The sequence below is a fragment of the Oryza brachyantha genome, chromosome 6 (assembly GCF_000231095.2).
Source record: "Oryza brachyantha chromosome 6, ObraRS2, whole genome shotgun sequence".
Lineage (NCBI taxonomy): Eukaryota > Viridiplantae > Streptophyta > Magnoliopsida > Poales > Poaceae > Oryza > Oryza brachyantha.
The window spans coordinates 19,063,400-19,088,082 of NC_023168.2; the positions used below are offsets into that span (position 1 = coordinate 19,063,400).

A 24,683-nucleotide genomic window follows, 5' to 3' on the forward strand; every position below is an offset into this window, starting at 1 on the left:
TATGGGTAGGTTTAAATGAGAGTTTTGAGTTGACTAACAATTAAAGTACTAATGCAGTGGGTGAAAGGCATATAGTCTGGTGGTTATAAATGTCTTATCAGCATTTGCGACCGTGCATGCGTTCTCTGCATAGATAATGCGTGGGTGATGGTTTGCTTAAGTTAATTTTCCCGGCGGTCAGGTGGTCAAGTTTCAATCCTTGTGGGTTGTCAAGTTAAACAATGGTTCTCTATGGAGGAATTGTGAGGATAGAACTTAAAAGGTCTTCTTTATGATTCGAAAAACACAAGATTTAGAATATCATACTAACTTGATCCAATCAAATGACAAAACATAGGAATTGTTCAGTCATGTTGTTTGGTTGCTTCGTAGGAAAATCGTACATGATTTTGGAGAGAGCCACACGAAGAGAATTTCCCAATAAGTTTGAGCACATGATAGATTTCCTTTCAAATTTCCATATTTTAGGTCATTCCATAGGAGTTTTAAAGTGTTTATTCCTTTGATTGAAAGGAGCATGTAGAAATTTTTTTCCAATGAATTGGTAGCCTATAAAACTTCTCTAAAATTCGTTTCAAAGGAGCCCTACAAGTGAGGGATACAAATCCTCTTGATTAAAAAAACGTATGCAATCATTGTTATAGGCCGTAACGCTTATTAAGAAAAGGTAAAATAATTTATAGGTAAAATATTTCCTACATATGTTCCAAAATAAGATCGTTTTGTCCATTCTAGCTTGCCTTAAAATAAGTTTATTTTAAGTAATCATTATATTAGAGTTTGTGGCAAATAATAAATGCATTGGGAATATGTAAATTATGAAATAATTGTATTGAGATGCTATAAAGTGGAGGAGATTATAGTCTTTTAATTTTATATTGGTACGTGCGATGAGTGAAAAATAGAGTAATTTTGAGGCAGATAAAATATGTGTTATTAGTAACTGAAAATAATTTAAAAATAAAATACGATGCAAACATAAAAATCAAATTAAAATTAACTTTTAAAATTTAAATTTTGATGGTAGCTAAAGAGTTTGCAATGGTTTTCCGAGTGTACATAAAACTTTAGTAAACAGTCTTTTCATCGTATTTTTTTCAGTCTTAGCTTTTAGGGTGTGAGGAGCACATATATGAACATTTTATGATACCACGTGGTCTTTAGCTCAATGTGACAATCTGGTATACAAACCCGCTCACAACAGCCTGTTTCTGTGAACCCTACCCTTATTACCTAGAGTACTTGGTAAAGATAAATTAAGGATGCCCTAATGCATCTGCTCCTTACTTTCGTAAACTCTTATATAATAATTGATTAAATACGAATTTAGTTTAGGATAAATAAAAGGGTGTAAAAATGATCTTATTTTAGAATGGAGGTATTAGATATTATGGGAATATTGGTTTTACGTTTTCAACATTTTTTAAATGTATACTAACATTTTTTATATGTATACTAATTTTTGTGGCGTTAATGAAATTCGTAGGATAAATAGGTATAACCAATGGAATTTTTTTTGACTACACCACTGTTACTGATATACTTTAGTCGGTTGTTCTTATTTTTATTTGTTTCACGGCATATTAGGAATTAATTTTTCTGACAGGGACTATATGCATTAAGCATATACTCCCTCTGTCCAAACTCTAAAGGGGTTTTATTTAGTTGATTTGTCCAAAAATATAAGGGATTTTTCAATTCTGATGGAGTAATTTTTTTCTCTATCATCAACTCATGTGCTAAGTTTTTTCCTCATCTTATAACTTTTGTACTGGTTTATTCCCCACAGTTTAATTCTCCAAATAATCACCTTTTGTATCATGGTTCCTGCCTTTCCTACTTCCTTAATTTTTCAAAAAAAAAAGATATAATCATTTATATATTTAGATGGAGACTTCACATTTTCGACGGAGACTTCCAAAACCACCGTAACACGAAACATAAATTTCACTGTTTTTAATGGTTCACTATTTTTAATGATTTTTTCCTGATAAATAATCATGGTTTTCGCGGCGGCAGGAGCGACGACTTTGCAAACCCTGATCTGCTGACTGCTTATCACTTCACTATGGCAGTGAAAGAAAAAAAAACTGAAGAGGGAAAAATGAGAAGGAAAAATTATAATGGGACGTTTGCAATTTTTTTTAAAAAAAATTATAAGAATGTCATTATAATTTTATAAAATTGAAGATATATCATCTTGACTCGGGTCTCACATGTCATTGAGATACCAATAATATATTTTTAACTTTACAAAATTATAATGACACGTTTGCAGATTTCAAAAAAAAAAGTGCACAGGAAACCGCAAGGACTAGTTTGGCTTTGTTTAGTTTCCAAAATTTTTTTCTAAAAATATCACTTCGAATCTTTAGACACTTAAATAAAACATTAAACACAGATGAATAAAAAACTAATCGCACAGTTATACAAAAAATCTTGATACGAATCTTTTGAGTCTAATTAGTACATGATTAGCCATAAGTGCTACAGTAATCAACATGTGCTAATGATGGATTAATTAGGCTCAAAAAATTTGTCTCACGGTTTCTAGGCTAGCCGTGAAATTCGTTTTTTCATTCGTGTCAGAAACTCATTTCGATATTCGATCATTTTTAGCAAATATTTTTGCCAACTAAACATCCCCTTCGTCTTCGTCCGGCTCCTCTCCCCACTTTCGAGTCGTCGTCGTCGTCGTCCCCCCTTCTCCCCTTCTCCAGTCGCCCAAAAAGGCGAAACACCAAGGAGACCAACCAACCGACCCACCCCCTGATTCCTCCTCCCCTCTTCCTCTCCTCCGCCTCCAATTCCGTCCATCCGCGCCGCGCGGGGCCCCGCCTCTCCGCAGCTGGCTGCTGCGCCGGAGCTCCGATCGAGGTACGTTGCGGGGGCACCGAATCGGTCCTGAATTTGGGGGCGCGTCTCTGGGTTGCTCTTGATCTTTTTTCCCGTGGTGGTCGTTCCATTTGTTGGGGAAAGATTGTGTTTTTTTTCTGGGGGCGGGGGGTCGGATTGTAATTGGTAGGTTGGTGCTCCTGATCGTGGAGTTTTGGTGGTAATAGTGATCTTGAAGAAGGGCATCGTGGTTGGCAAATCGACATATTTGTGTAGAATTGTGGTGTTAACCCTTGTAGTGACAATTTTAGAGGATTTTGTGGTTTAGGGATGTTTAAAGTAGGGAAGTCTTCAATGCTAAGGAGTAATAGTTTGAGTGTTATTAGGGAAAAAAGGTTTAGCGTTTGAATGGATTTGGTGGGCTATATATGGGTCCTTAGCTATAAAAGAGATGAAATTCTATCATAGTTCTTTAACTATGATCTAGTACTATCTGTGTATTTACATACTAATCAGCTCTTGTTTTCATTATATGTTTAGAAACTGTGGGAACGCAGAAGGAACCATTTCTTGACTGAAAATGGATGTTTTTCAGAAGCTCTACTGTTAGGTTGGTCGTTTGAAGATGATTGAGGGGTCAAGATTTCAAAATATATTAGGTGGTGGTGGTATTGGTTGCAGAGGAAGGCCAGAAAACGAGATGAATGGCTTCCACAACATGCCCTATTACCACAAGGTTGGGGAGAGCTCCCATATGTCCGTGGATAATGCACACAACTTAGACTTGAACTTTGTTGGTGGTTCGGTTGCCATGTCAGTGGACAACAGCAGTGTGGCTTCAAATGAGTCCCGCACGGTCATGCTCAACCACCCTGGCCTCCGTGATATGCCGGCACCAAGTTATTCAGTTCACAATAGCGTCATCCATCCAAACCGGGCTATGGCATCTACTCTGAATGAGGATGCATTGGCTCGGGTGTTGATGGATCCAAGTCATCCGACAGAGATACTTAGTAACTATGAGGAGTGGACCATTGATCTGGCTAAGCTTGACATGGGAGCTCCTTTTGCTCAAGGGGCCTTCGGGAAGCTTTATCGGGGAACATACAATGGAGAAGATGTTGCCATTAAGCTGCTGGAGAAGCCTGAGAATGACCCAGAGAGAGCGCAATTGATGGAACAGCAATTTGTGCAGGAAGTTATGATGCTCTCTACATTGAGGCACCAAAATATTGTAAGGTTCATTGGGGCATGCCGGAAATCAATTGTTTGGTGTATCATTACCGAATATGCAAAAGGTGGATCTGTTCGACAATTCCTTGCACGAAGGCAGAACAAATCTGTGCCTCTGGGGCTGGCTGTGAAGCAGGCACTTGATGTTGCCCGGGGGATGGCTTATGTGCATGCATTACGATTCATCCACAGGGATTTAAAATCAGACAACCTTCTAATCGCAGCAGACAAATCCATCAAGATAGCTGACTTTGGAGTTGCTCGAATTGAGGTGCAAACTGAGGGAATGACTCCAGAGACAGGAACCTACCGCTGGATGGCGCCGTAAGTCATAATTGCACTCATTGCCTACTGTTTACCATTTGAAATCTGTGAAATACACTTATATCTTGCCTTCATGCAGGGAGATGATCCAGCACAGGCCTTATGATCATAAAGTAGATGTTTACAGCTTTGGGATTGTCTTGTGGGAGCTCATAACTGGCATGCTCCCCTTCACAAACATGACAGCCGTTCAGGCAGCATTTGCTGTTGTGAACAGGGGCTCTCGTCCTGCAATACCGCAAGATTGTGTGGATTCTCTGAGCAAGATCATGACTCGCTGTTGGGACGCAAACCCTGAAGTTCGCCCATCATTTGCTGAGATTGTTGTCATGCTTGAGAATGCCGAGATAGAGGTTATGAGAAATGTCCGTAGGGCACGTTTCCGCTGTTGTATTGCTGAGCCAATGACCACAGATTGAAACTAGTGCAGGATAGAAAGGGAAAGAAAAGAAAAGAGAAGCAAAAGGAGACCGTGGTATCGGTGTCTAGGCTGCATCCATACATTTGGCATTTGCATGCCTTATATGAAAGTCTCATCCCTGGCCTTCAAGGTTGAAAATTGATTATTCCTACTTATGAAATATGGATAGAGCCTTATATGATTGTATCTTAGCAAAGAGCTATCTTATGCATTCTCCAAAATGAGCTATCTTGTCAAATAATAGCAGCTGTATTCTTCTGGTTGATCGTCAGCTGTTGTGTGTTCTTTGTCTGAAGCGTCGACCTTCATCTCCTGGTCTTGTTGATTTGAGACGGTTGTATATGCTGCCATTCTTTGCGCCTTGATATTCATTTCATATTAATTCTCATTGTGGTGTTTTCCTTATTATCCATCATACTCGTTAAGATTTTCTGGTCCTATCTGAATTTATCCATGAATTAATGTATATATTTTATAGACGCGTCTTGATTTATTAGCATACTTATAAGTTTCAGGGCTAGGAAGTTATACAGTATGGAGCGGATGAAGTATTTATTGCCTACCATCTTGGTCGAAGTCAGCTCTAAAATGCATATGCTTTTGGCTTCTCCGGTTTTTGATGATCTATATAATTTTTTTCTAAGGTTGTGAAACCTTTGAAGATTTTAGATTAATTTTATGATAGATGTTTAAAGGTACCAGTGAATAAATTACTATATAAATATTAGATACTCTATTTGTTTTATATCGTAAGATGTTTTGGTTATACATATATTCATCTATACATATATCTAGATTTTTTAACATCTATAAATTTAGACAATACTAAAAAAAAGTCAAAAAGTCAGAGGTAATAATAAATTACTTACGAAATATATTATTTAGTCACTTGGGAGTGTGCCTACGGATAATCCAAAATCTACATAGTAAAAGAAAACCATAAAACTGGGGGGGGGGGGGGGGGGGGGGGGAAGGAGAGAGGGATCCAAAACATATTTTGCAAATAGAAAATAATTTATAAATAAAATTTTGTACATGTCTTCGTAGTGACCTAAAACCCAAAGCTAAAAAATAAACTGTGATAAAAAATCCCAAAATCAACTCTAAACTTTTGGTTGTCTGTTCGAATTTTACATCATCATCTTTTCGCTTATGCTTTTATGTAAGCTAAAATTTAAATGATTTTGAGGTTTTTATCAAAGTTTATTTTTCAGTTTTGACTTTTAGATGTTAAGAATACGAATATATAATTTTTATTCACAATTTTTTTTTGTAAATATGTCGCTTGAATTTTTTCACCCCTGGCTTGTAAGGGTAAGCAAAAATGAAAAGATATGAGTGCTAAAGTCCATCGAATCTCCACTTAATTGAAGTACTTCGTACACAAACACCAGAACACCAGTCAGAAAAGAAAATCCTTGCAGTCCAGGCAAGAAGTCGAGCGTTAGGTTGTATCGGGGCAAATATACTTTTTAAAGGGAGGGGATCAAATTAACTGATGCCTGTTAGATCACCGGATCATTTCAAATTAGACACTAACAAAGAAGTATGCAGAGGGGGGAAATCATGTATTGTTCCTCGAATGAGCTTCCATGGGAACAGATGGTCAGGTGGTAGTTTGTACAACACCAAGAACAATGAATAGTTGTTTGTACAACACCAAGAACAAAGAATAGCACGACAGTAGTTACATTTTGACAGAAATAAGGTTGAAACTAGCACACACTTCGTCAACACTCGTACAAGACGTTGGTGTTCACAGGGTTTGTCTGAATTATGGGATGGTAAATAAACACATGGATAGATCATTGTCACTCGGCAGATTGGGGCAACTCTTGGAAGGTCCAGGACGCCGTGTGCTTGTTCATCCATATTAGCAACGACCGTGCTGGTCGTTCCAGGCTTCAACGTATCTGGTTCACACCGAACAGCGTGGATTCGTAGGCAGGTTTGATCCGCTCTAGATCTGGAAACACGGTGTTAGTGTTACCGGTGTCCATTGTGAACTGAAACACTTGAGGCTCTAGTGCCTGAGGTTGCCCATCAACCCAGAAGGGTACATTAGAGTTCCCTTCATTTGGTACACCTGGCAACCTGGTGTTTTGGTTCGAATTTGTAAATTGGATGATAGAAGACGTTTGGTGTCCGGGGTCAGTCAAACCCCATGAACTAGCTGACAGAAGAGAGAGAGCACGTTGAACATCTAGTGCTCCATCTAATTTTGAAGCAGTTTCAGATGCATCTGCACCTGCAAAATTTGGCCCGAAGCATTAAAGCAGCACATCAAAAGAAAAATAAAATAGTAGCAAGTGATAACAGAAACATATGAAATGGAAATCAAGCATGCAACGCCAACGAATAGAACTACTCCCTCAAGACAATGTATCTGATTGTATTTGAGCATATCAAGGGGCTTGCAAGATGGATAGCATTTAGCAATAGGACATCATAAGCTCGCTCATGCATAATGCTCAATGGTGTGATGACTGACGCCTAGGCTATATGTATCTGCCATGATGCCACAAGTGTAACTGGAATGCTGGATTGCTGGTCCTACGTGAGTTGTGAATGTGCAGATCAATGTAGTTGAATCCATAGTAATCAGGAAAAGCATCACTTCAAATCCTCCAAACTTCAAAGAACAGAAAAATGCAGCCAGGAAGATCAACATACCACATGTTTAAAGTTTTTTTTTCGATAGTCACTAGTATCAACAAACTTGATATAGCAATGCATTTTGGGATACTCACCATATGGATTTTACTGCTTTGTTTTTCGTTTTTACATATTATTTTATAATATAGCACAATAGCACTACATGAATGCTAAGTCAAGCAAACTAACTTTGTCAGCAACAGCTAAACTATTTGAGTAGATAACAGGTTAGCATGCTCCACACAAGTTTTCCATTCATGATAGAAATGATAAAAAGACCATGGAACCATACCTTTTCTTGGTAAGAGCTGATTTGTGTCATGACAAAGAGTTGGAAAAGCATTTGACAAACGGATACTTGCACTGTCTGCCCCAGATTTTCGTGACCTTTTGCTTGTGTCCATCACTTGGGAGAGCTGTAAGTCAGATGTCCATGAGGAACTTGGAGTGGTATTTGCATGGTTAAATGGAGCCTTATTCCAGGTGAAACTTATTTGCTGCCTATCATCTGCAATAGCATTTGAAATTAACAAAGAGAAACTTTCAAGAAATTATAAAGAAGAGGAAGGAAACTATTAAAGCATTAGTACGGTGAATAGTAAATGATTGTTTTTACTCCTAACAGAAAATATGCGGGTATAAACGAATAATTGTATGCTCTGTGTTTTGGTATGATGTCCAATGGACTTTGCATTGCCAATTCCCTAACTAAACAATGGCATTAATATTATACCATAGTGGCTCAGGCTGCTAGCTCGTACATGATATTCTTTTAATAGAAAACAGTGCAGCATTCAGTTAAGCATTATTTCAGGGCAATATAGTATGGTTATCTTGCTAACCTGGGAAAAGAGAGAGAGTTTTGTTTTTTTTTCAGATTATGCATCACATCAGCCAACCACCAACAATATGCTTAATGGAGTACTCCACTAGACAGAGACTGCAAACGATGCTGTGATTGACTTTGTAATTCATGTAGGACACAGGGATAACATATTACCAAATACTGATTGCCGTAGTGTTCCAGACCCAAAAGCAAACACATCTGTCTGTGGTTTCCGTCGACGGGCATTATGATCAGAAAGACGTCTACGGCAGCTCCGCTTCTCCTGATCAAACTCTGAAGGTGCGTGGAACCTTGATAATCCCCCAAAAGAACAAAGCAACCATCAAAATAACATAAACATGGCACAAAACTTAATAAATTATTGTTTATAACAACCATGAAAAAGGTATAATTTTCTCACAAGGAGCATCTGGCAAAAAGCAGATGCAAGCGTGCAACATGCAGGACACTGCCTAGTTTCTACATACACATAGTAACCACTAATTGTACTAAGGCACAGTTCTTTGCTCGAAACATACATTCATATACTGATACACGCACACAAGCCACAAGTCGTACCAGAAATTCATTCAGGAAGGCATTGCACAGACAATTCACTCTTTTGGCAGCTTTCCAAATGCAGCGCGTACAGGCAAATTCTAAGCAAAAAGTACAGTACTATCGACGGGGAAGCAGGATCTTACCTCCTCAAATCAGGCAAGGCCAGACTATCCCTGTGGCCAATCAATCGTACACAGAGTTACCCACTGTGCTGCTACTACTAACAGGAAAATGGCGAGATGCCCTAAGCTTTTAGTGCACATGTAATACTCGTACTAATGATTAGAGACAACGCAATACTACTATGCAATTTGCCGCAAGCACAAGCATTAATACGCTCGGATTCGCCCTAGCCAATCAAGCAATCACTGGTAAGGCGATTGAATCAATTAGTAGGTAGAGCCAAAACGAGAGGGGAAAGTGAAGAGGCCGTAAGCGGAGGCGGCATTGGGGGGAGGCCGAGGCGCACCTGCTGCACTGCTGGCAGAAGCGGCGGTCCTGGCCGGCGACGACGACGCGGAGGCACTTGGTGTGGGGCTCGCAGACGCGGTGCTTGCGGTAGTACTCCTTGAACCCGCCCAGCTCCAGCCCGCACCCCTCCACCTGGCACCGCGCCTGCGCCTGCGCCTGCGCGTCCGCCTCCTCCACGCCGGCCGCCTGGGCGGGGTGCCGCCCTCGCCTGGCCGCGTCCCTCCCGCGCTTGGCCGACGACGACGCCGCGGCGGCGGCGGCGGCCTCGGCCCCGGCGGCGGCGGTGGCGTCCCAGTCCCAGAGCAGCGGGGAGGAGGAGGAAGGGGGCAGGGGCAGCGGGTTGCAGTCCATGGCGGCGGCGGGATCTCTGGGCGGATCGGGGGGGAGACCGGAGCGGAGACTCTGGGGCGACGGGGAGGGGGGGGGGGGGGGGGGAGCGGTGGATGTGGAGACGACGCGGACGCGGGTGGGGGGTTATAGAATAGGGCCACTGGCTGCACTACAGTGTCCGGAGGTGGGGGCTGGGGTTGGTCTTTCTTTGCTTCGTTTTTTTTTTCTCTCTTTTGGTCTCTTTTTGGTGGGGCCCATGGTGAGAGTTGCTGATGGCTGACTACTCCTTCCCTTCCAGCTTCGAACGGTAGTCGCGAAAGGCACTATGGCGCTGCGTTCGGGTAACGGGTGGATAAGCAAGTGACATGAAAAACAGAGTAATAATTAGTATATAATTAATTAATTGTTAAAAAATATAAAATATATTAATATAAATTTTAAAATTAACTTTTATATAGAATTTTTTTTAAAAAAATATACTATTTAGTAGTTCGGGAAGCGTGCGTGTGAAAAACGAGAGTGTTAACTTACCCTTGTGGCTGAACGTAGTCATGGTGGTTATATCTTACAAGGGTCTTAGAGCATTCCCAACAGGTCTTTTATCCCATCATCTATCCTAAAAATAAAAGATAGAGTGTAAAAATAGTGCTCCATCAGAACATCTATTCCATCCTCTATTTTTAGATGTCCTCTATATCAAAAGAGTGAACATCTATATTTAGATGTTCTCTCTCCATCATCTAAAACTCAATTATCTCCACTTTAGCCACTATAAAACATAAAACAAATGTATGTTAGTTACATGTATCAATAAAATATAATAGACTAGAATATAGATGCTCTAATATGGATGATCTGTTGGAGCACACAAATATACAGAGGATGAAACTGTTTTAGATGACCATCTAAAAAAAGATATAGAGGACCAAATTTAGATCAGTTGTTGGAGATGCTCCTAGTGGCACTTGAGGTTTTCTAGAATTCTAACGGTTTTGTGCTTTCAGTGTCAAGCAGCATACTTGTTGTCATGTGCGCTATGGATCTCATGTAGTCGAAGTTTTTGCGCCTTTGCCATTGATACGTGTGGTCATGGTCAGGTTGGACCCATGTGCCAGTGACAAGGTCACGTGACTTCAACTGTAGAGGAACCTGACCCGTGTGGCATCTGCGTTTCTAGTCGAAAGAATAAATGATCGAAATCTTTCTATTAGATACATATGATATTATATTGAGTGAGAAAAATTGAGATATGTATGGTTAAAGGTGATTGACAAAATAACTAGTGCTTCACAAATAAAATATTTATATGACAAATTTAAATCTTAGAAATATTTAAATTTTAAAATAGACTTATTATATAGAACAAATTTAAGTTGGGTCCCCATAATATATTCATTTTTACACTATTCACATTATACGTGTATTCTTATTTGGCTCTATTATCATTTTTATACGTATAACCATTGGACTTATTAAAAAGATTTATATAGTTCTTAATTATTTTATCATGATTTGATTTATTACTATGACTTATAATTTTACATATTTAAGAAAAAGAGATAGATGATTAAACATAAATATAAAAATCAATGGCCTCAAATAAAAGAATAAGAGGGGCTAACTTATCTCATCAATCACTTTCCACTCAAAATTCTCTTATTTCTCTTCACCTATCCTCACACCCTAACCATTCATTATTTATTAAGGGTATTATATTATTCCTTCTCATCAGTGCTAAATAACCTACATATATTTATATTTTAAAACAGATATAGGCCGCATTCCTTAGTCCATATAAGTTAACTTATCACCCTCGTTTTTCGCGCGCACGCTTTCTGAACTGCTAAACGGTGTATTTTTTGTAAAAAATTTCTATAGAAAAGTTGTTTGAAAAAATCATATTATTCTATTTTACATTTTTTTAATAATTAATAATTAATTAATCATGTATTAATCTCCTAATATATTTTTCGCGCCGAGGTAAGTTAAACTTACCTTCACCCAAACGAACACGGCCATAGTAGTTTATTACACCTCGCAGCAATATACTCTCTCCATCCAGAGTAAGATTATTGTTGTCCTCTCCTGTTTATTCTAAAATAAGTTCAATTTTTTATAACGAGTTTGTGAAAATAGTAAGCAAATGCATTAGAACTTGATAAAGTGAAGGATGTTCTACTGTTTTCGAAAAATATACTTGATGAAGTTATTTTGGGGTATCTGTGACACTGTTTGATTGAACTTTTTAAACTCTGATTGTTGATAGAGTAATTTCCCAACACTTGGTTTGAAAATCAAGAACACTTCATCAACGCGAAATATAAGCAATTGTTGGTTTGTAATATTGTTTTATAATATAAGTATTTCTAGCACTGTTTACAATGCTACTTGTTATATGAAAACACATGTTATTTAAATTTATTCTCATTTTACTTCTAGTTACCCTCCTATTTCTATCCGTACCATATTTATTAAGGTACACCAAATTCATTTCTTCTTCATATTAATCTATGTTTGACAACCTAAAAATGGGGTAACTTTACATTTGTCTTGAAAAGTATTTAACATAATATTACAAACTTATGATGTTTTGTAAACTTACTTTAGTATAGCACAAGTGTTCTTTGGTCTACCTTTTATAGCCAAAATTTTACGTTAAACCACCCTTTGTCTAATCTTCACCTTGGACTATATAATTTTGCCATTTTCCTATTTTGAACCACCCCAATCCACTTTCTTCAGCACATTAATGATCTTGAGCATATCAACTTTAACATAAGCTATCTTGTCAATTTGCAAATCATATTTTTGCTAGAGGAATAGTTCGGTATTGGCTAGAGAAAAGGTTGCGGTAGTCTAAAGTAAAATAAATAAAAATTATCTTGTTTAATTAAAAATATTAGCTAAAACAGTGTCCCAAAATTAAAATTTGATGATAAAACTGATCCAATGTAGAATTAACTCGTATAAAATTGACATCAAATATTTATAGCTAGAGAGAGTAACGTGAGTTTTAGCGGTTATACATATATATATATAGCATATAGCTTAGAGCTATAGAAGGAAAATAAAAATGCAATATGCTACAGCAAAACCATAAACTTCAAACCGTGTGCCGATGTAGATGATCTACACATGATTTTTTTTTGGTCAAATACTATATATATTATGCATGTCAACGAAGAACAGCAACCCTAACTAATATTTATATTGCTAGGTCAGTTCTCAACCAAATCACCAATCTTTAAGTGACATTGGAAATTCTATTTGGTCGTGCTAGATTAAAATATGTAACGCTGCAATGTATTCATGCTTAATTAGACACAAAACTATATAGTTTAATATTTAATTTGTCAACGAGGGTTGTGTGTTTACATGATATAAGGAATACCTTCTTGATCGAGAGTAGAACTAGAACTGTGATTTCATAAAAAAAAAAACCTAGAACTGTGGAAGGAATGGCTATATTAAGTATACATGCTATATTTCAAAACCTCTTGCCTTATATAGTGGAGTATATATTTTGAGTTTCTTATACCGCTTATAATTTATGTTTTTCACTAAAAACGATCTTGCCAATACTAAAAATTTTCATTTTCATGGAGGGTCGACAGGACGGTTTCTCATGCTGCAAGCCTGCAATGCATTATAATAGAATTTTGGTTGATTACCGTAGATATTGACCTATATAGGGGGTGATCGTGAAAAAAGTCAAACGATATATTTGCAACAAAAAAATTGCGAATGAAACATTTATGTATGTACTTTTAGTGATATGAAAGTCAAGACTGAAAAATAAAATTCGATAAAAAAATCTCAAAATCAACTTTAAATTTAAAGTTAAAAATTCAAATATGAGGATGATAGCCGGTGAACCCACCTGTGATTTCAATTATCCTAGTACTATATAAATATATCATTTTTCTAATTCATTTGTTTGCCACCCGTGGCAGGTCCAGAAAAAATATTAGAATGTGTCAAACGAAAGATAACTGTTTTTAGCCCTTCTCTTCGGTAATACTAGAAATTTTATTGTGGGGGCTAAGGGGGCTACAATGGCCAGATCGGGTAAGCCCCTAGCCCCAGTGGTAGATCCGTCCCTGTTTGCCACATGGGCTTGATACATTCTTTTTTTCCACTGCTTTTTTTATTTTCGTGTGCGTGTTTTCTAGACCATTAAAAGTGTCTTTAAAAATAATTTTATAAAAAAATTGATTTTAAAAATATATTAATCTATTTTTTATATTTTTAATAACTAATATTTAATTAATTAAGCGTTAATAAGCCACCCTACTTGACATGCCAGCGAGAAATGTCGGGAACCTGGGTTGTCGAACGCAGTAGCTCGAAAAGTTAAGAGGACTGAGTTTATCATACATATTATAGTTCTTTTAAGATAATGGATAATCCGATCATTGCGTCAGAAAAAAAAAAGCAGAACACCAAATTTTAGTTTGCACATATCTTAAAACTCATCTGTTCATTTCTCATTTCTACTTATACTCATAAGCTAAAGTTTAAATTGTTAACCTTAGATTTAGAGTTAATTTTAGGGTTTTTATGGAAGTTTACTTTCCATTCTTTGCTTTTAAATCACTAAGACCACATCGAAGTTTTATTTCTAAATTATTTTATACTAAAAATATATTGTTTCGTTTTTCCTTAAAAAGCCAACCATCACCACCAAGGTCGATAGCCCTTCACTTCTGTGGTCTGGCTGAACACCTCCAAACCGTCCTCCTTCGTACTAGTGACATGTTTGGGGGAGCTTTAGATTCTGAGAAGCAGTTTTTTCCAGAATCTCAAAAGCTGTGGACCGTTTGAGGCAGCTTCTGGTAAAAACAGTTTTTTTAAAAGTTACAGCTGAAAGAAGCTCCTCCAAATAAGCCCTAGGGCTTGTCACAAAACCTACCGAACACCCAATTATCTCATGGCAATAAAGAGTAAGACAATGTTCTTTTCGGGTTGAATATGAAAGATTATTTGATCTTTTGATAGCTATGCAATACTTTAAAAGATAGAATTAATGGTTACAAAGTAAAAAGATCTATTTTAGAAATTGAGATAATGAACTTTTATATAAAAACTTTGTGAAAAAATATAACATTTAGCAATTCAAAAAACGTACCTGTAAAAGTCAAGGAAAAAGTCTTAAGAATAATCTAGAAAAAAGAACACAGTAACAAGAAAGATCTTATGAAAATCATCTATAGAGGGTTATATATGTATTTCTCGTTAAAAAAAACAGCTCGGTTTGATTTAATTATGATGCTTCAAAGCATAGAAGCCGGTCAAGAATCAAGATAAAACTTGTTGCTTTGACAAATAACAAGTAAACGGGCAACCAGCCTGCCACCAATTTAGGGAAGGGATGTTTGTGCGAATAGTACAGTGGCTTTCTTGACTCGTTTAACGAAGAGTCGTTGGCAACTCTGGCATGATTCCAGCACTCGTGCTACTGCTACTCTACCCCTAAAATATAAATATTTCTAGTATTTTAATTTTATATCATAATATAAGTATATATACGTTGATTTCTACAATTTTGATCATTTTAATTATTACAAAGCCAATTAGATGCTTAGAAAATAGATCTAATCAATTCAAAATCTAGGGCAATTGTTTGACTTATTCACGAAAAAACCAAACAGTATATTTATAAATAAAAAGTTATTTATGAATAATAATTTTATATATGTGTTCTTATTGAACTAAAAGTCAAGACGGGAAATAAACTACGCTGAAAGAAAGGCAAAATCTACTTTCAATTAAAAGTTAAAAATTTAAATTTTAGTTTATAAGTACAGGCAAAAGAGAAACTATAGGACTCTTAAAAATTAACCATTGAATAACTAAAATAGAATCTTTTGATATTTTCTTTAATCTCTGCTAACCAAACAAGAAATGTTTATATTTCGAAACGGAGTCAGCACACAACATTGGAAGTTGAGCACAGGGAGGTTCAACTAGTTGAGCAAATGTCTTAGTTGCTAATATGTAATATTGTTCATTGGGTACTATGTAAAACTATACAAAGATTTTTTTAATGCAAAATCTATTGATGTCAATTCCACATGCTAAATCCTAATATTTTTTTAATCTATTAATGGTTTAAAATTAAAAAAAATCATGGTTTAACAGCACTTATTCTGGACGTCATCATTTCGAGAATGGAGATAGTATTTTGTAGACAGCAATTTATTTTCATTTTCAACAAAAGTTAAGACGTGAAAATGATCGTCGACTTCGTTTATTTTTCTAAAACGTGTAGACTTTGTTCCTATGATTGTTTAGGAAGTATAGCCTATGTCAGCAGTGAAGTAGAACATCATTGTCAGCACATAAAAGGAGAGGCGTTGGGGTCATTTTCTGTTTCTTTCGGTTGTCTTTTCGTCGTGAAAAAATAAGAACAATTCTTTCGATTGATAGGAGGATTATCTGTGAAAATGACGATGATAAGGCGATCAACCCATTCTCACAAGTTTTTTTTCCTTGCTTGCTTCCTTCTTACTCTACAATTTTCTAATACCTATTCAGTTTTTAAAGTATTTTTTGTGCCCCTAGTATTACACACTTACTATTTTTTTTTGCATCATAAAAGTACTCTTCTAGATATTAAATAAAACAGTACTAGGTTGCTGCTACAACTGCCCTAATAAACTAACTTTTCCTAAAGAAGCATAAGAGAAACATATATGAACCCTAAAATTGGAATGACGAGTCACCATCCCCGGGTACATGATTTGACATTTTGAATTTATTATTCCTTGCATCGTAAAATAAAAGGGATTTAAATTTTATAGTATAATATAAACATTTGTATGTTATTCCTATGATCGTCGCCGCTTCAATGGTACCCAACCAATCAGAAACTTGAAAAGAAAATCTAAATCATTTGTAATTCAAAAATTAACCAATCAAGTGACCAAAAGAAAATCTTTCGACACAATATTAATATTTTCTAAACAACCTACAAACATTTATATTTTGGAACAAACATTGTGAATTTTTTTTTGAAAAAAAAAAGATTGATTGGCCCGGATGAAAACCAATGGAACGACATGGAGTCTACTCTGATTTGGCAAATCAAAATCTGGCCAATGGAGGCAAAACATGACGCTGCCACGGCTTTTAGGTCAGATCCGAGGTGTAAGCGGATCCAAATTCCAGTTATAAAATATTGTGATTTTCGGTAATGAATCTTCGGAGAGATCTGTTGACATGAACAGCAACCACGTCATCCACGTGATTTGTCGTGAGCATTTTTTAATGCTGACAAGGCTGCTCATTTGTTTATTAAGAGTAAATTTTGTCATCAATCAGAAGCAAGCCAGACGCAAATAAAGAAATAAATAAATAAATAAATAAATAACAGATCAGCGTGAGGGAATCAGCGGATTTCTAGTGACACCAATGAGCTGCTGATCCTATGCGGCTGTTCCTCTCGAGCATCCCAACAAAAGATTATCATAATCTTAAGCGAAAAAAAACAGGTCTAAATTTGGTCGTCCATATCTTCATTTGGATAATCATCTAAAACAGTTTCATCCTTTATATTTTCTTTGTACTGCAGCAGATCATCTATATATGACATCCTCTATATTTATTTCGGAGAGAAAACATCCAAATATAGAGTTTCTTTCTCCAAATATATGATGACATCCTTTATATTTCTTTTAAGGATGGAGAGAGAATATTTAAATATAAAGTTTCTCTCTCCAAATATATGATGACTTTTAAAAATAGAGGATGGGATGGATGTTCTGCTGGAGCTCAATCTTTACGTTCATCATCTGTTTTTAGAATAAAGAATGTGATAGATGAACTTGTAGCAAGAGACCATTGCAAATTTATCATTGGTTTAAAACGTTATGGAAAATGATCATTAGAAATTATAACAATACCACTATAATTATCATTTCAGTAACATTCTTATAATTTAGAAAAAAAATTAATAGCAAATTTGCAAAAGCCCCTTATAGCAATCAGCTCCTAGGCATGGCGAGGCCAGTGTTCTAAATGCTTCTATATTGAATTAGGGTCAAAACGAATAGAGTAATTCTCATATTTCCGTAAATTGATTTCTGTTTTTGTGATCTCAAACATGGCCTAACTAGGCCATGTTAGTTTTTGATGGGGATTTTAGGCTTTTGCGGGCACGCTTAACAACCCCTAATAGGTACATTTTCATAAAAAAAGTTTCCATATAAAAATTTCTTATATAATCCTTTTTGAGTACGATTTATAATTTGTATTGATTAATTCATTCGTTTATATCCTCGGATAGCCATAGCATAAAATCAGACAATGCTCCAATCCCATTATCTCAAACACCACCTCAATTCGTTTTCCATTTGATTTTTCTCCAGATTTTGGTGACAAGCACTGTCTCAATTTATCCAACATGCAGGCCATGATGCATGCAGATCTATGCTAATCACAGCTATTTATTCGATGCAGCAGCAGAATTGGTAGAGGGGCGGCACGCACTGCCCTCCCTGCGGGTAGCCTCCAGCCGTCTTGCACCAGTAGTCGCAGTCACGTATGTCCTCACACTTGCCTTGGCACACGTACTTGCCCTCTCCTGCATCCATCAAAGAAAAAAAAGATGAAAAATAATCACAATGTTTTAGGCTTTTAGCTCAGGAATCAGCAGCATCCAACAGAGTAAACCTTTGTAAAGGAGTAATTAATTAAGAGTCCTAAAAATTCAGAATTGTAACTGACTAACAGTGGTCTGAAAAAAGAGGTAGTAGTACTTGGGCCTTGTTTAGTCCTAAAATTTTTTTTTAAAAAACATCATATCGAATCTTTGGACACCTAAATAAAGCATTAAACATAGATGAACCAAAAAACTAATTGCACAGTTATGGAAGAAATCTTGAGACGAATCTTTTAAGCCTAATTAGTCCATGATTAGCCATAAGTGCTACAGTAACCAATATATGCTAATGACATATTAATTAGGCTCAAAAGATTCGTCTCGCGGTTTCTAGGCTAGCCGTAAAATTCGTTTTTTCATTCGTGTCCGAAAACCCCTTCTGACATTCGGTCCAACATTTGACGTGACAATTCTCCTAAAAATTTTCTCAATCTAAACACACCTTATTGTTAGAAAATCTTGCAGTTCATACCTGAAGGGACAAGGAGAGCAGCAATGGCTACAGCAATGACAATGATCTTCCACATAACAGAAGAGAAGGTTGCAGCCATCTTGGTGTTAACTGCCACTGGATAATGCTCTTCTGCTTGGATTTGTTGGGAGCAAGATGATTGGAGTGATGCTGCAGTCATCTCTGATCATGTGTATATATAGAAGCAGGATGGTAAATAGAGAGAGAATTTTGGTGAATGGTAGCATTCAGCTAATCCAAACCTTAGATTGGATGCACAATAATGTCTATATCTCTTAGATTAGATACACAATATATTGGCATTTAATTATGTGCCAAAGATAATTTTGGAAAGGTATGCAGTTATGGCTCTTCTAAGTTTGAACCCGCCATAACGTCTATATTTGTTAGATTAGATACACAATATATTGGCATTTAATTATGTGCCAAAGATAATCATGCATTCATGCGAGACATCTTTACCATGTGACTATTTGTGACCCTTTTTAGACTCGTTGAAACATGGCAGAATAAATCAACCTCCTCCTATACTAAATTAGGTTCACATTGCTTTTTATGGAATTAAGAACGCTGTACGTAAAGCACGCAAAAGTTTGTTTTTTATTGCCTTTTACTGAATTAAAATTCTTTCCCTGTGTTCTTCATCTCAGCTTTATTATCGGTCTTTTCCTCGGTTTTCGCGCATTCTTTTCGAAGACCCGCACTCTTCCCGAAGACCCGAACAGTTAAACGATACGATGTATTTTTTACAAAATATTTCTATATAAAATTCCATATCGTATTTCTAAAGTATATGTTTACCCTTGAAGTAATTATCATTCCATTATTTGTATCATTAAATAGATATCACAGAAATTAAAAAATATTTCATCGAGAACAATACAGCCTTTTTTTCCTCATTGTAGATTCACAGAACATATTATCGCAGGTCCAGAGACACCTCTAGCTGCCAGCTGGTCTATGAGCTACTATTGAATGTTGACAAAGAGCGATATTATTGCATCATAAATTCAATTCTTTTATTCAATTTGCTAGCAAGTGTGCGTACATAACAACTGAACAGATTCAGATTGTTCAACTGTGAAAAGAGGTGTATTTTCCAAACCAGACTGACCTGACAAGTGACAATCACCCCCCATGTAAAAACAAGGAAAAGAAGAAAGATGGTGCAATGTGAAATCTACTACTATTAGAAAGAGTTGTGGAAAAGGTACTTCATGTTGCAATGCCTCAGTTGTTTTTTTCACAGAATTTGACTCAGAAGATAAGAGTCCCAGTTCAATCTTCTTCTTCACTGCTCCAGTTTTTGGTGCTTTTGAAGGAACACCTTTGATCTTATATCAGCCTGACGGATGACGAAACGAAAAGTCAAATTAGTACCCAAGAGACAAGGTGCTGGATAATGGAATTTGAGATATACTATTTACAAAATTCTACCTGGCGAATGGGCTCAGGAATACGATAATTACTACAGAACTTCACTATCCCAATGGCTGAATCAAGTGAAATGCGATGTCCAACTGAGATGTAGATCGGCTTCAATGAACTAGGGCAGGAGCGCATCGCCTGGGATAAGTCAATGGTTCAGTTCCAACAACAGCAAACCTTTGATTACCGGGAAATACATGGCAAACTGAAGTGAAGGATGCATTCAGAAGTGCAGTATAGAATCTCCTACAGCTCCCCATGTTGTCCCAGACTGTCCAGTCAATAAAATTAACTCCTTGTTGCAGTTTTCTTTTGCTTCTAGTTGTCTTCTCACTTCAGATTGGTTAAGGCCATCCACATGGTGCAGCTGGGGCATTGAAAACACTGACTTAGTCTTCTCTCAAAGGACCAGAAAACCATCAAGTACTTGAAATGATCGGGAAACAACAACTAGAAGAGAGAACTCCAATTGGACTAGTTGCAACAGCAGTAATTTAATACATTTTTTCCAACTCCAATGGTCGGCAGGTCAGCAAGGACACCAAGATGACAAGCTAAACCAAAACCTGCTGAACATATGTAAGTTAGAGGGTCACACATGCAAGTAGTTTATTGATGCAGCTTCAGTGTGTGTACATAACCCGACATGTTGTACTGTCACCAAGCCAATCAGCTATGGACTGCAAGGACTATCAAGGTAGTTCATCCTAAAAGAATACAATATAATCATGTAGTGTGTGCAGTTTTTCCTAAGCACATGAATCATCTTAGTCTTATGAACTAAGATTCTCATAAGACTAATGCAGTATACCTCGCGGATGGAGTAATCCATTTCCATCAACCATGAGTACCTGTCGATTCATAAAGCATACCTTAGAAAAGGCACTAGCAAAGGTTAATGGTTGATGTAACTAGTGTAAAATGTTAAACTAGAAGATGCCAAAATATCTAAAATGTAAATGGTAGTGTAGATAATTTACACTATTATCGCGGCCAAAATGGAAACAACATATGAAAACATGGAATACTACAAAACGTAAAGCCACAGTAATCCTATTTACAGGGGGATAAATTGCAAGCACGGGAAGTGCAACCTGAGGGTAGAAATGATGAGTGTTTGTCTTCAGTTTTTCCAGGAGTCCTAGAAGAATTGGAGCCTGTGACAATTAGCACACGTGTTGACACACTTAGAGGTAACATGATAATAGTATACTTGTTGCATATCTTAAACCATCTAACTAGAATAACTAAAAGAATAAATTGATTTTGCATCAAACATACTAGAACCATCTGTGGTTATACAGACAAGAAGAAAGAATAACCCACTAAAACATAACAAGCATCAGATGTAAAGACAAACACTGCACACAAATGTAATGGTACTCCAAGAATTTTCATCTATTTTATTTGTTTGTTTGTTCATCGTGAAGGAAAATGAAATGAAAATGTCCCTGAATAATAATACGGAAGGCGCGTATAAACTGATGCTCATAATCTGGCAAAGAAATGTTTGGGTCAAACCAAACAAGCCAAAATAAGAGGACCCGCAATACCTCTCTGAAAGCAAGAAATCCTGGAATATATGGCACTTGCAGTCGAACAACATCAAAATCTTCGTGGACAACTTCTAAGGTACCAGCATCTAAAACTACCAGTGCAGCACATGCCATAGAAGGATCTTCTTTCAAGAAGCTAATGTCGACACCTCCTATGTACTTCAGATTTCCCTTAGCACTACTCTGATCTGAATTTGAGCCCATTGAAGGTAAATGCCACTCGAAATCATCTTCAAGAATGAGCTTGCTCTTGAGCAACTCTTGTGTTCTGCAGCACAAAAAGACTAGACCAGCGTGAGATCGATGTGAACCGACTTCTTGATTGACGAAGGGGCTCAAAGGGTATACTTGGCCCATTCTTGTTTCTGCAGCACCAACTCACAGTCATCTCCTCCTTCTGCAAATCGTGGGGTATCATCCATTCCTCTATAATTCCTCAGAATCCTTCAGATTTTCGCATAGCGATCTGTCAGGAAATCCCAAACAACAGTTGCAAACCTGAAAAAAAAAACCCAACTTTATTATGGTATGAATCGTAAAAATCCAGCAGAATTGCGGATTACACAATCCATAGCATTCGTGAGCTACTCCATGCGCCTACGCAGCAACGCAAATTAACCAACGAGCCACCGAGTGTTGAGGCGTCAGGCGAGCTTCCGTCGGAGAAAAAAATCCAAGGAAGCATCGCCCAAGCCCCCGAGATCCTCGCCTGACACGGCGCCGCCGCCGGACGGCAGCGGCAAAAAGGCCTATCCTCTCCTCTTCTCCCACAACGGCAATCTCCCCTCCTTGGCCTCCGACGCTGCTCGCCTGCTCGGCGGCCGGTGGAAAGCTCCCCGCGACGGCGACGGCGGCCAACGCCGGGGAAGTCAGCGAGACCTTCGCGTCAGCGACTCGGGCGAGTCACGGAGACTGACAGGTGGGTCCAACAAAAGAAGCAAACAGATCGTGATTCCGGGCCCGTTTCGCCATCGGATGGGCCACAATTGGACGCCAATGGGCCTTTAGACGTGGGCCTTCTCTTCCCCCTTCAAAGCATCTGTTGCGTTCATACATCACGTGCATTTTTAAACCTCACATTTTCTCTTATGTTTATGTGTAAAAATTTGAATTTTAAAATTTAAATTTAGATTAGATTTTACAGTTTTATCATCGTTGTTTATTCATAAATTACTTTTCTAATCGTTAATAAGTAATTTCGCTTATGCTTATTAAAAGCAAAACTTCGTAGTTTAAATGAGAACACGCACGCGCGCATACTACGATAAATAATCACCAATGCACTGTTAGCCCATTATTACGAAGTGGGATGTTTGGAAACCCAATTATCCAATTTTCTCCTGTACCATCATGATTTATACAATTATACTGAAATCAGTCACTGAAGCTGTTGTAATTTCTGAATGACAAATGTGGCTCAACCTCTCTGTGAAATGTTCTTTAGCCTGAAACTCTGAACTTTGTGTTTGATAATCTGAAGTCTGAACTGAACCGTGCGTGCGTGCGTACATGAATTCGCCACAAGGCAATCAGAGTACTGCACGCCGGAGAGAGATCGAGATCATGGTCAGCCGGCGGCTTTGCCGACGTACTCGACGTCGAAGAGGAGAGTGGAGTTGGGCGGGATGACGCAGGAGGTCGGCTCCCACCCTCTGCACCCTGCTCCCCTCGCGCCGTAGGCCAGCTCCGGCGGCAGCTTCAGCGTCCTCTTCCCACCTGAGACGTTCAAACCGACCACATTTCCAAGCAATTAGAGGTAAATCTGATCGTGTTCATTTCAGAAATCTTCTGTTTTCGTTTCATGTAGCTGCGCGCGTGCTTACCGGCGAGCATCGGCGGGATCCCCTCGCCGCCCACTATGCCCTGGTCCCATCCTTTGATCACCTGAAGAGAAGTATCAGATGATCAATGGTGGCGCGATGGATCGATGGTAACATGGTATCAGAACCACGTAATCTGTTTCGACGTTGTTGGAATAATTTGGATCGGAGATTTTTCAATGGTTTTACCTCTCCGACGCCGACGCGGATGGTGAGGGGCTTCCCGCGCTTGTAGCTGCTGTCGAACACCGTGCCGTCCTCCAGCCTCCCGGTGTAATGCGCCTGCGTTGCGGCGGGGCAGATGGGTTAGCGAACGCTACGTCTACGCTCGCCGGCGGCCGGGGGAGGTGGGGGTGGGGGTGGAGGTGTTGCGTGCTGACCTTGATGAGCTGCCCTTGCTCGGCGGCGGCGCCGGTGCCGACGACGCGGTCGCAGAAGCCGAGCCCGTTGGGCGCCACCACGAGCGGGCACTCCCCGGAGGCTTCTGCCTCTGCGGCTGCCGCGGCGGGGAGAACGTGGGAGAGCACGGCGGCGGACAGCACTGCGGCCACGGCCTCGCGCCGGCGGAGCTGGAGCACGGCGACCCCGGGGTTGCTGTTCTTGGCGGCCACGGCGTCGTTACTGCTCGGAGGAGAGTGGGACGAGGAGGATGCTTTCACGGTGCAGGGCCTTGGTAGGCTGAGGAGGAGGCGGGACAGCGGCGAGGCGGCGGCGGCGGCGGCGGCGGAGGGAGCCATGGCTGCCGGCTCCGTCCTCTGCTGCCTCAGCAGTTCATTCCAAAGCTCAGAAGAGAGCGTAGCGTTGCAAAAAAAAGGGATAAGATTGACCTCGCCTGAGTCGGTCGTTTTTTGGGGCGACGTGGCTCAATCTCGAGCGTCTGTTTTGGATCCGACGAGCCAAAGAAAATGGTTTTTCATCCTTTTGGGACCTAACTTGAACCGATCTGCGTGATACCAAAGTCAACCGTTCCATATATTAGCAATGCTAAAATTTTGAACTAAACCTTATTAATATTTGGTAATTCTAAAAAATCTACTCACAAAAACATACCAAATTTTGGTGAAGTACGAAACTAAACACAACCTATAC

At 38.5% G+C, this 24,683-nt stretch overlaps 4 protein-coding genes across 4 annotated transcripts; 1 reads left to right on the forward strand and 3 right to left on the reverse strand.

Moving 5' to 3' along the window:
- The first annotated feature begins 2,699 nt into the window (after window positions 1-2,699).
- LOC102701732 (serine/threonine-protein kinase STY13) lies at window positions 2,700-5,201 on the forward strand. The gene is made up of 3 exons (XM_006656275.3): window positions 2,700-2,877; window positions 3,376-4,392; window positions 4,472-5,201. Exons 2-3 carry the CDS (start codon window positions 3,461-3,463, stop codon window positions 4,809-4,811), a joined length of 1,272 nt encoding a protein of 423 aa, XP_006656338.1. The 5' UTR covers window positions 2,700-2,877; window positions 3,376-3,460; the 3' UTR covers window positions 4,812-5,201.
- Window positions 5,202-6,344: 1,143 nt separating this feature from the next.
- Window positions 6,345-9,726, reverse strand: LOC102701644 (squamosa promoter-binding-like protein 11). Its single transcript, XM_006657160.3, has 4 exons — window positions 9,325-9,726; window positions 8,469-8,605; window positions 7,761-7,976; window positions 6,345-7,061 (listed from the first exon to the last, which is right to left on the reverse strand). Exons 1-4 carry the CDS (start codon window positions 9,675-9,677, stop codon window positions 6,718-6,720), a joined length of 1,050 nt encoding a protein of 349 aa, XP_006657223.2. The 5' UTR covers window positions 9,678-9,726; the 3' UTR covers window positions 6,345-6,717.
- Window positions 9,727-19,775: 10,049 nt separating this feature from the next.
- Window positions 19,776-22,475, reverse strand: LOC102702014 (endonuclease V). Its single transcript, XM_006656276.3, has 8 exons — window positions 22,123-22,475; window positions 21,772-22,042; window positions 21,313-21,375; window positions 21,030-21,069; window positions 20,720-20,784; window positions 20,469-20,585; window positions 20,228-20,356; window positions 19,776-20,135 (listed from the first exon to the last, which is right to left on the reverse strand). Exons 1-8 carry the CDS (start codon window positions 22,194-22,196, stop codon window positions 20,082-20,084), a joined length of 813 nt encoding a protein of 270 aa, XP_006656339.1. The 5' UTR covers window positions 22,197-22,475; the 3' UTR covers window positions 19,776-20,081.
- A 554-nt stretch (window positions 22,476-23,029) lies between these two features.
- On the reverse strand, window positions 23,030-24,388 carry LOC102701925 (peptidyl-prolyl cis-trans isomerase FKBP13, chloroplastic-like). Its single transcript, XM_040525314.1, has 4 exons — window positions 23,975-24,388; window positions 23,784-23,876; window positions 23,598-23,658; window positions 23,030-23,490 (listed from the first exon to the last, which is right to left on the reverse strand). Exons 1-4 carry the CDS (start codon window positions 24,329-24,331, stop codon window positions 23,342-23,344), a joined length of 660 nt encoding a protein of 219 aa, XP_040381248.1. The 5' UTR covers window positions 24,332-24,388; the 3' UTR covers window positions 23,030-23,341.
- Window positions 24,389-24,683: the final 295 nt, after the last annotated feature.

What these genes read in the sequence shown, in the direction of transcription:
- LOC102701732 (XM_006656275.3), top strand. Translation starts at nt 3,461, where the DNA reads ATGATTGAGGGGTCAAGATTTCAAAATATATTAGGTGGTGGTGGTATT. An exon ending in ACCTACCGCTGGATGGCGCC is followed by an intron (nt 4,393 to 4,471) that starts GTAAGTCATAAT and finishes GCCTTCATGCAG; the next exon opens with GGAGATGATCCAGCACAGGC.
- LOC102701644 (XM_006657160.3), bottom strand. Translation starts at nt 9,677, where the DNA reads ATGGACTGCAACCCGCTGCCCCTGCCCCCTTCCTCCTCCTCCCCGCTG. An exon ending in TTCTGCCAGCAGTGCAGCAG is followed by an intron (nt 8,606 to 9,324) that starts GTGCGCCTCGGC and finishes GGGATTATCAAG; the next exon opens with GTTCCACGCACCTTCAGAGT. An exon ending in TCAGCTCTTACCAAGAAAAG is followed by an intron (nt 7,062 to 7,760) that starts GTATGGTTCCAT and finishes CAAATTTTGCAG; the next exon opens with GTGCAGATGCATCTGAAACT.
- LOC102702014 (XM_006656276.3), bottom strand. Translation starts at nt 22,196, where the DNA reads ATGGATGATACCCCACGATTTGCAGAAGGAGGAGATGACTGTGAGTTG. An exon ending in CTCATCATTTCTACCCTCAG is followed by an intron (nt 21,070 to 21,312) that starts GTTGCACTTCCC and finishes ATGAATCGACAG; the next exon opens with GTACTCATGGTTGATGGAAA. An exon ending in CTGGGACAACATGGGGAGCT is followed by an intron (nt 20,357 to 20,468) that starts GTAGGAGATTCT and finishes GACTTATCCCAG; the next exon opens with GCGATGCGCTCCTGCCCTAG.
- LOC102701925 (XM_040525314.1), bottom strand. Translation starts at nt 24,331, where the DNA reads ATGGCTCCCTCCGCCGCCGCCGCCGCCGCCGCCTCGCCGCTGTCCCGC. An exon ending in TCCGCGTCGGCGTCGGAGAG is followed by an intron (nt 23,659 to 23,783) that starts GTAAAACCATTG and finishes ACTTCTCTTCAG; the next exon opens with GTGATCAAAGGATGGGACCA. An exon ending in GATCCCGCCGATGCTCGCCG is followed by an intron (nt 23,491 to 23,597) that starts GTAAGCACGCGC and finishes TGAACGTCTCAG; the next exon opens with GTGGGAAGAGGACGCTGAAG.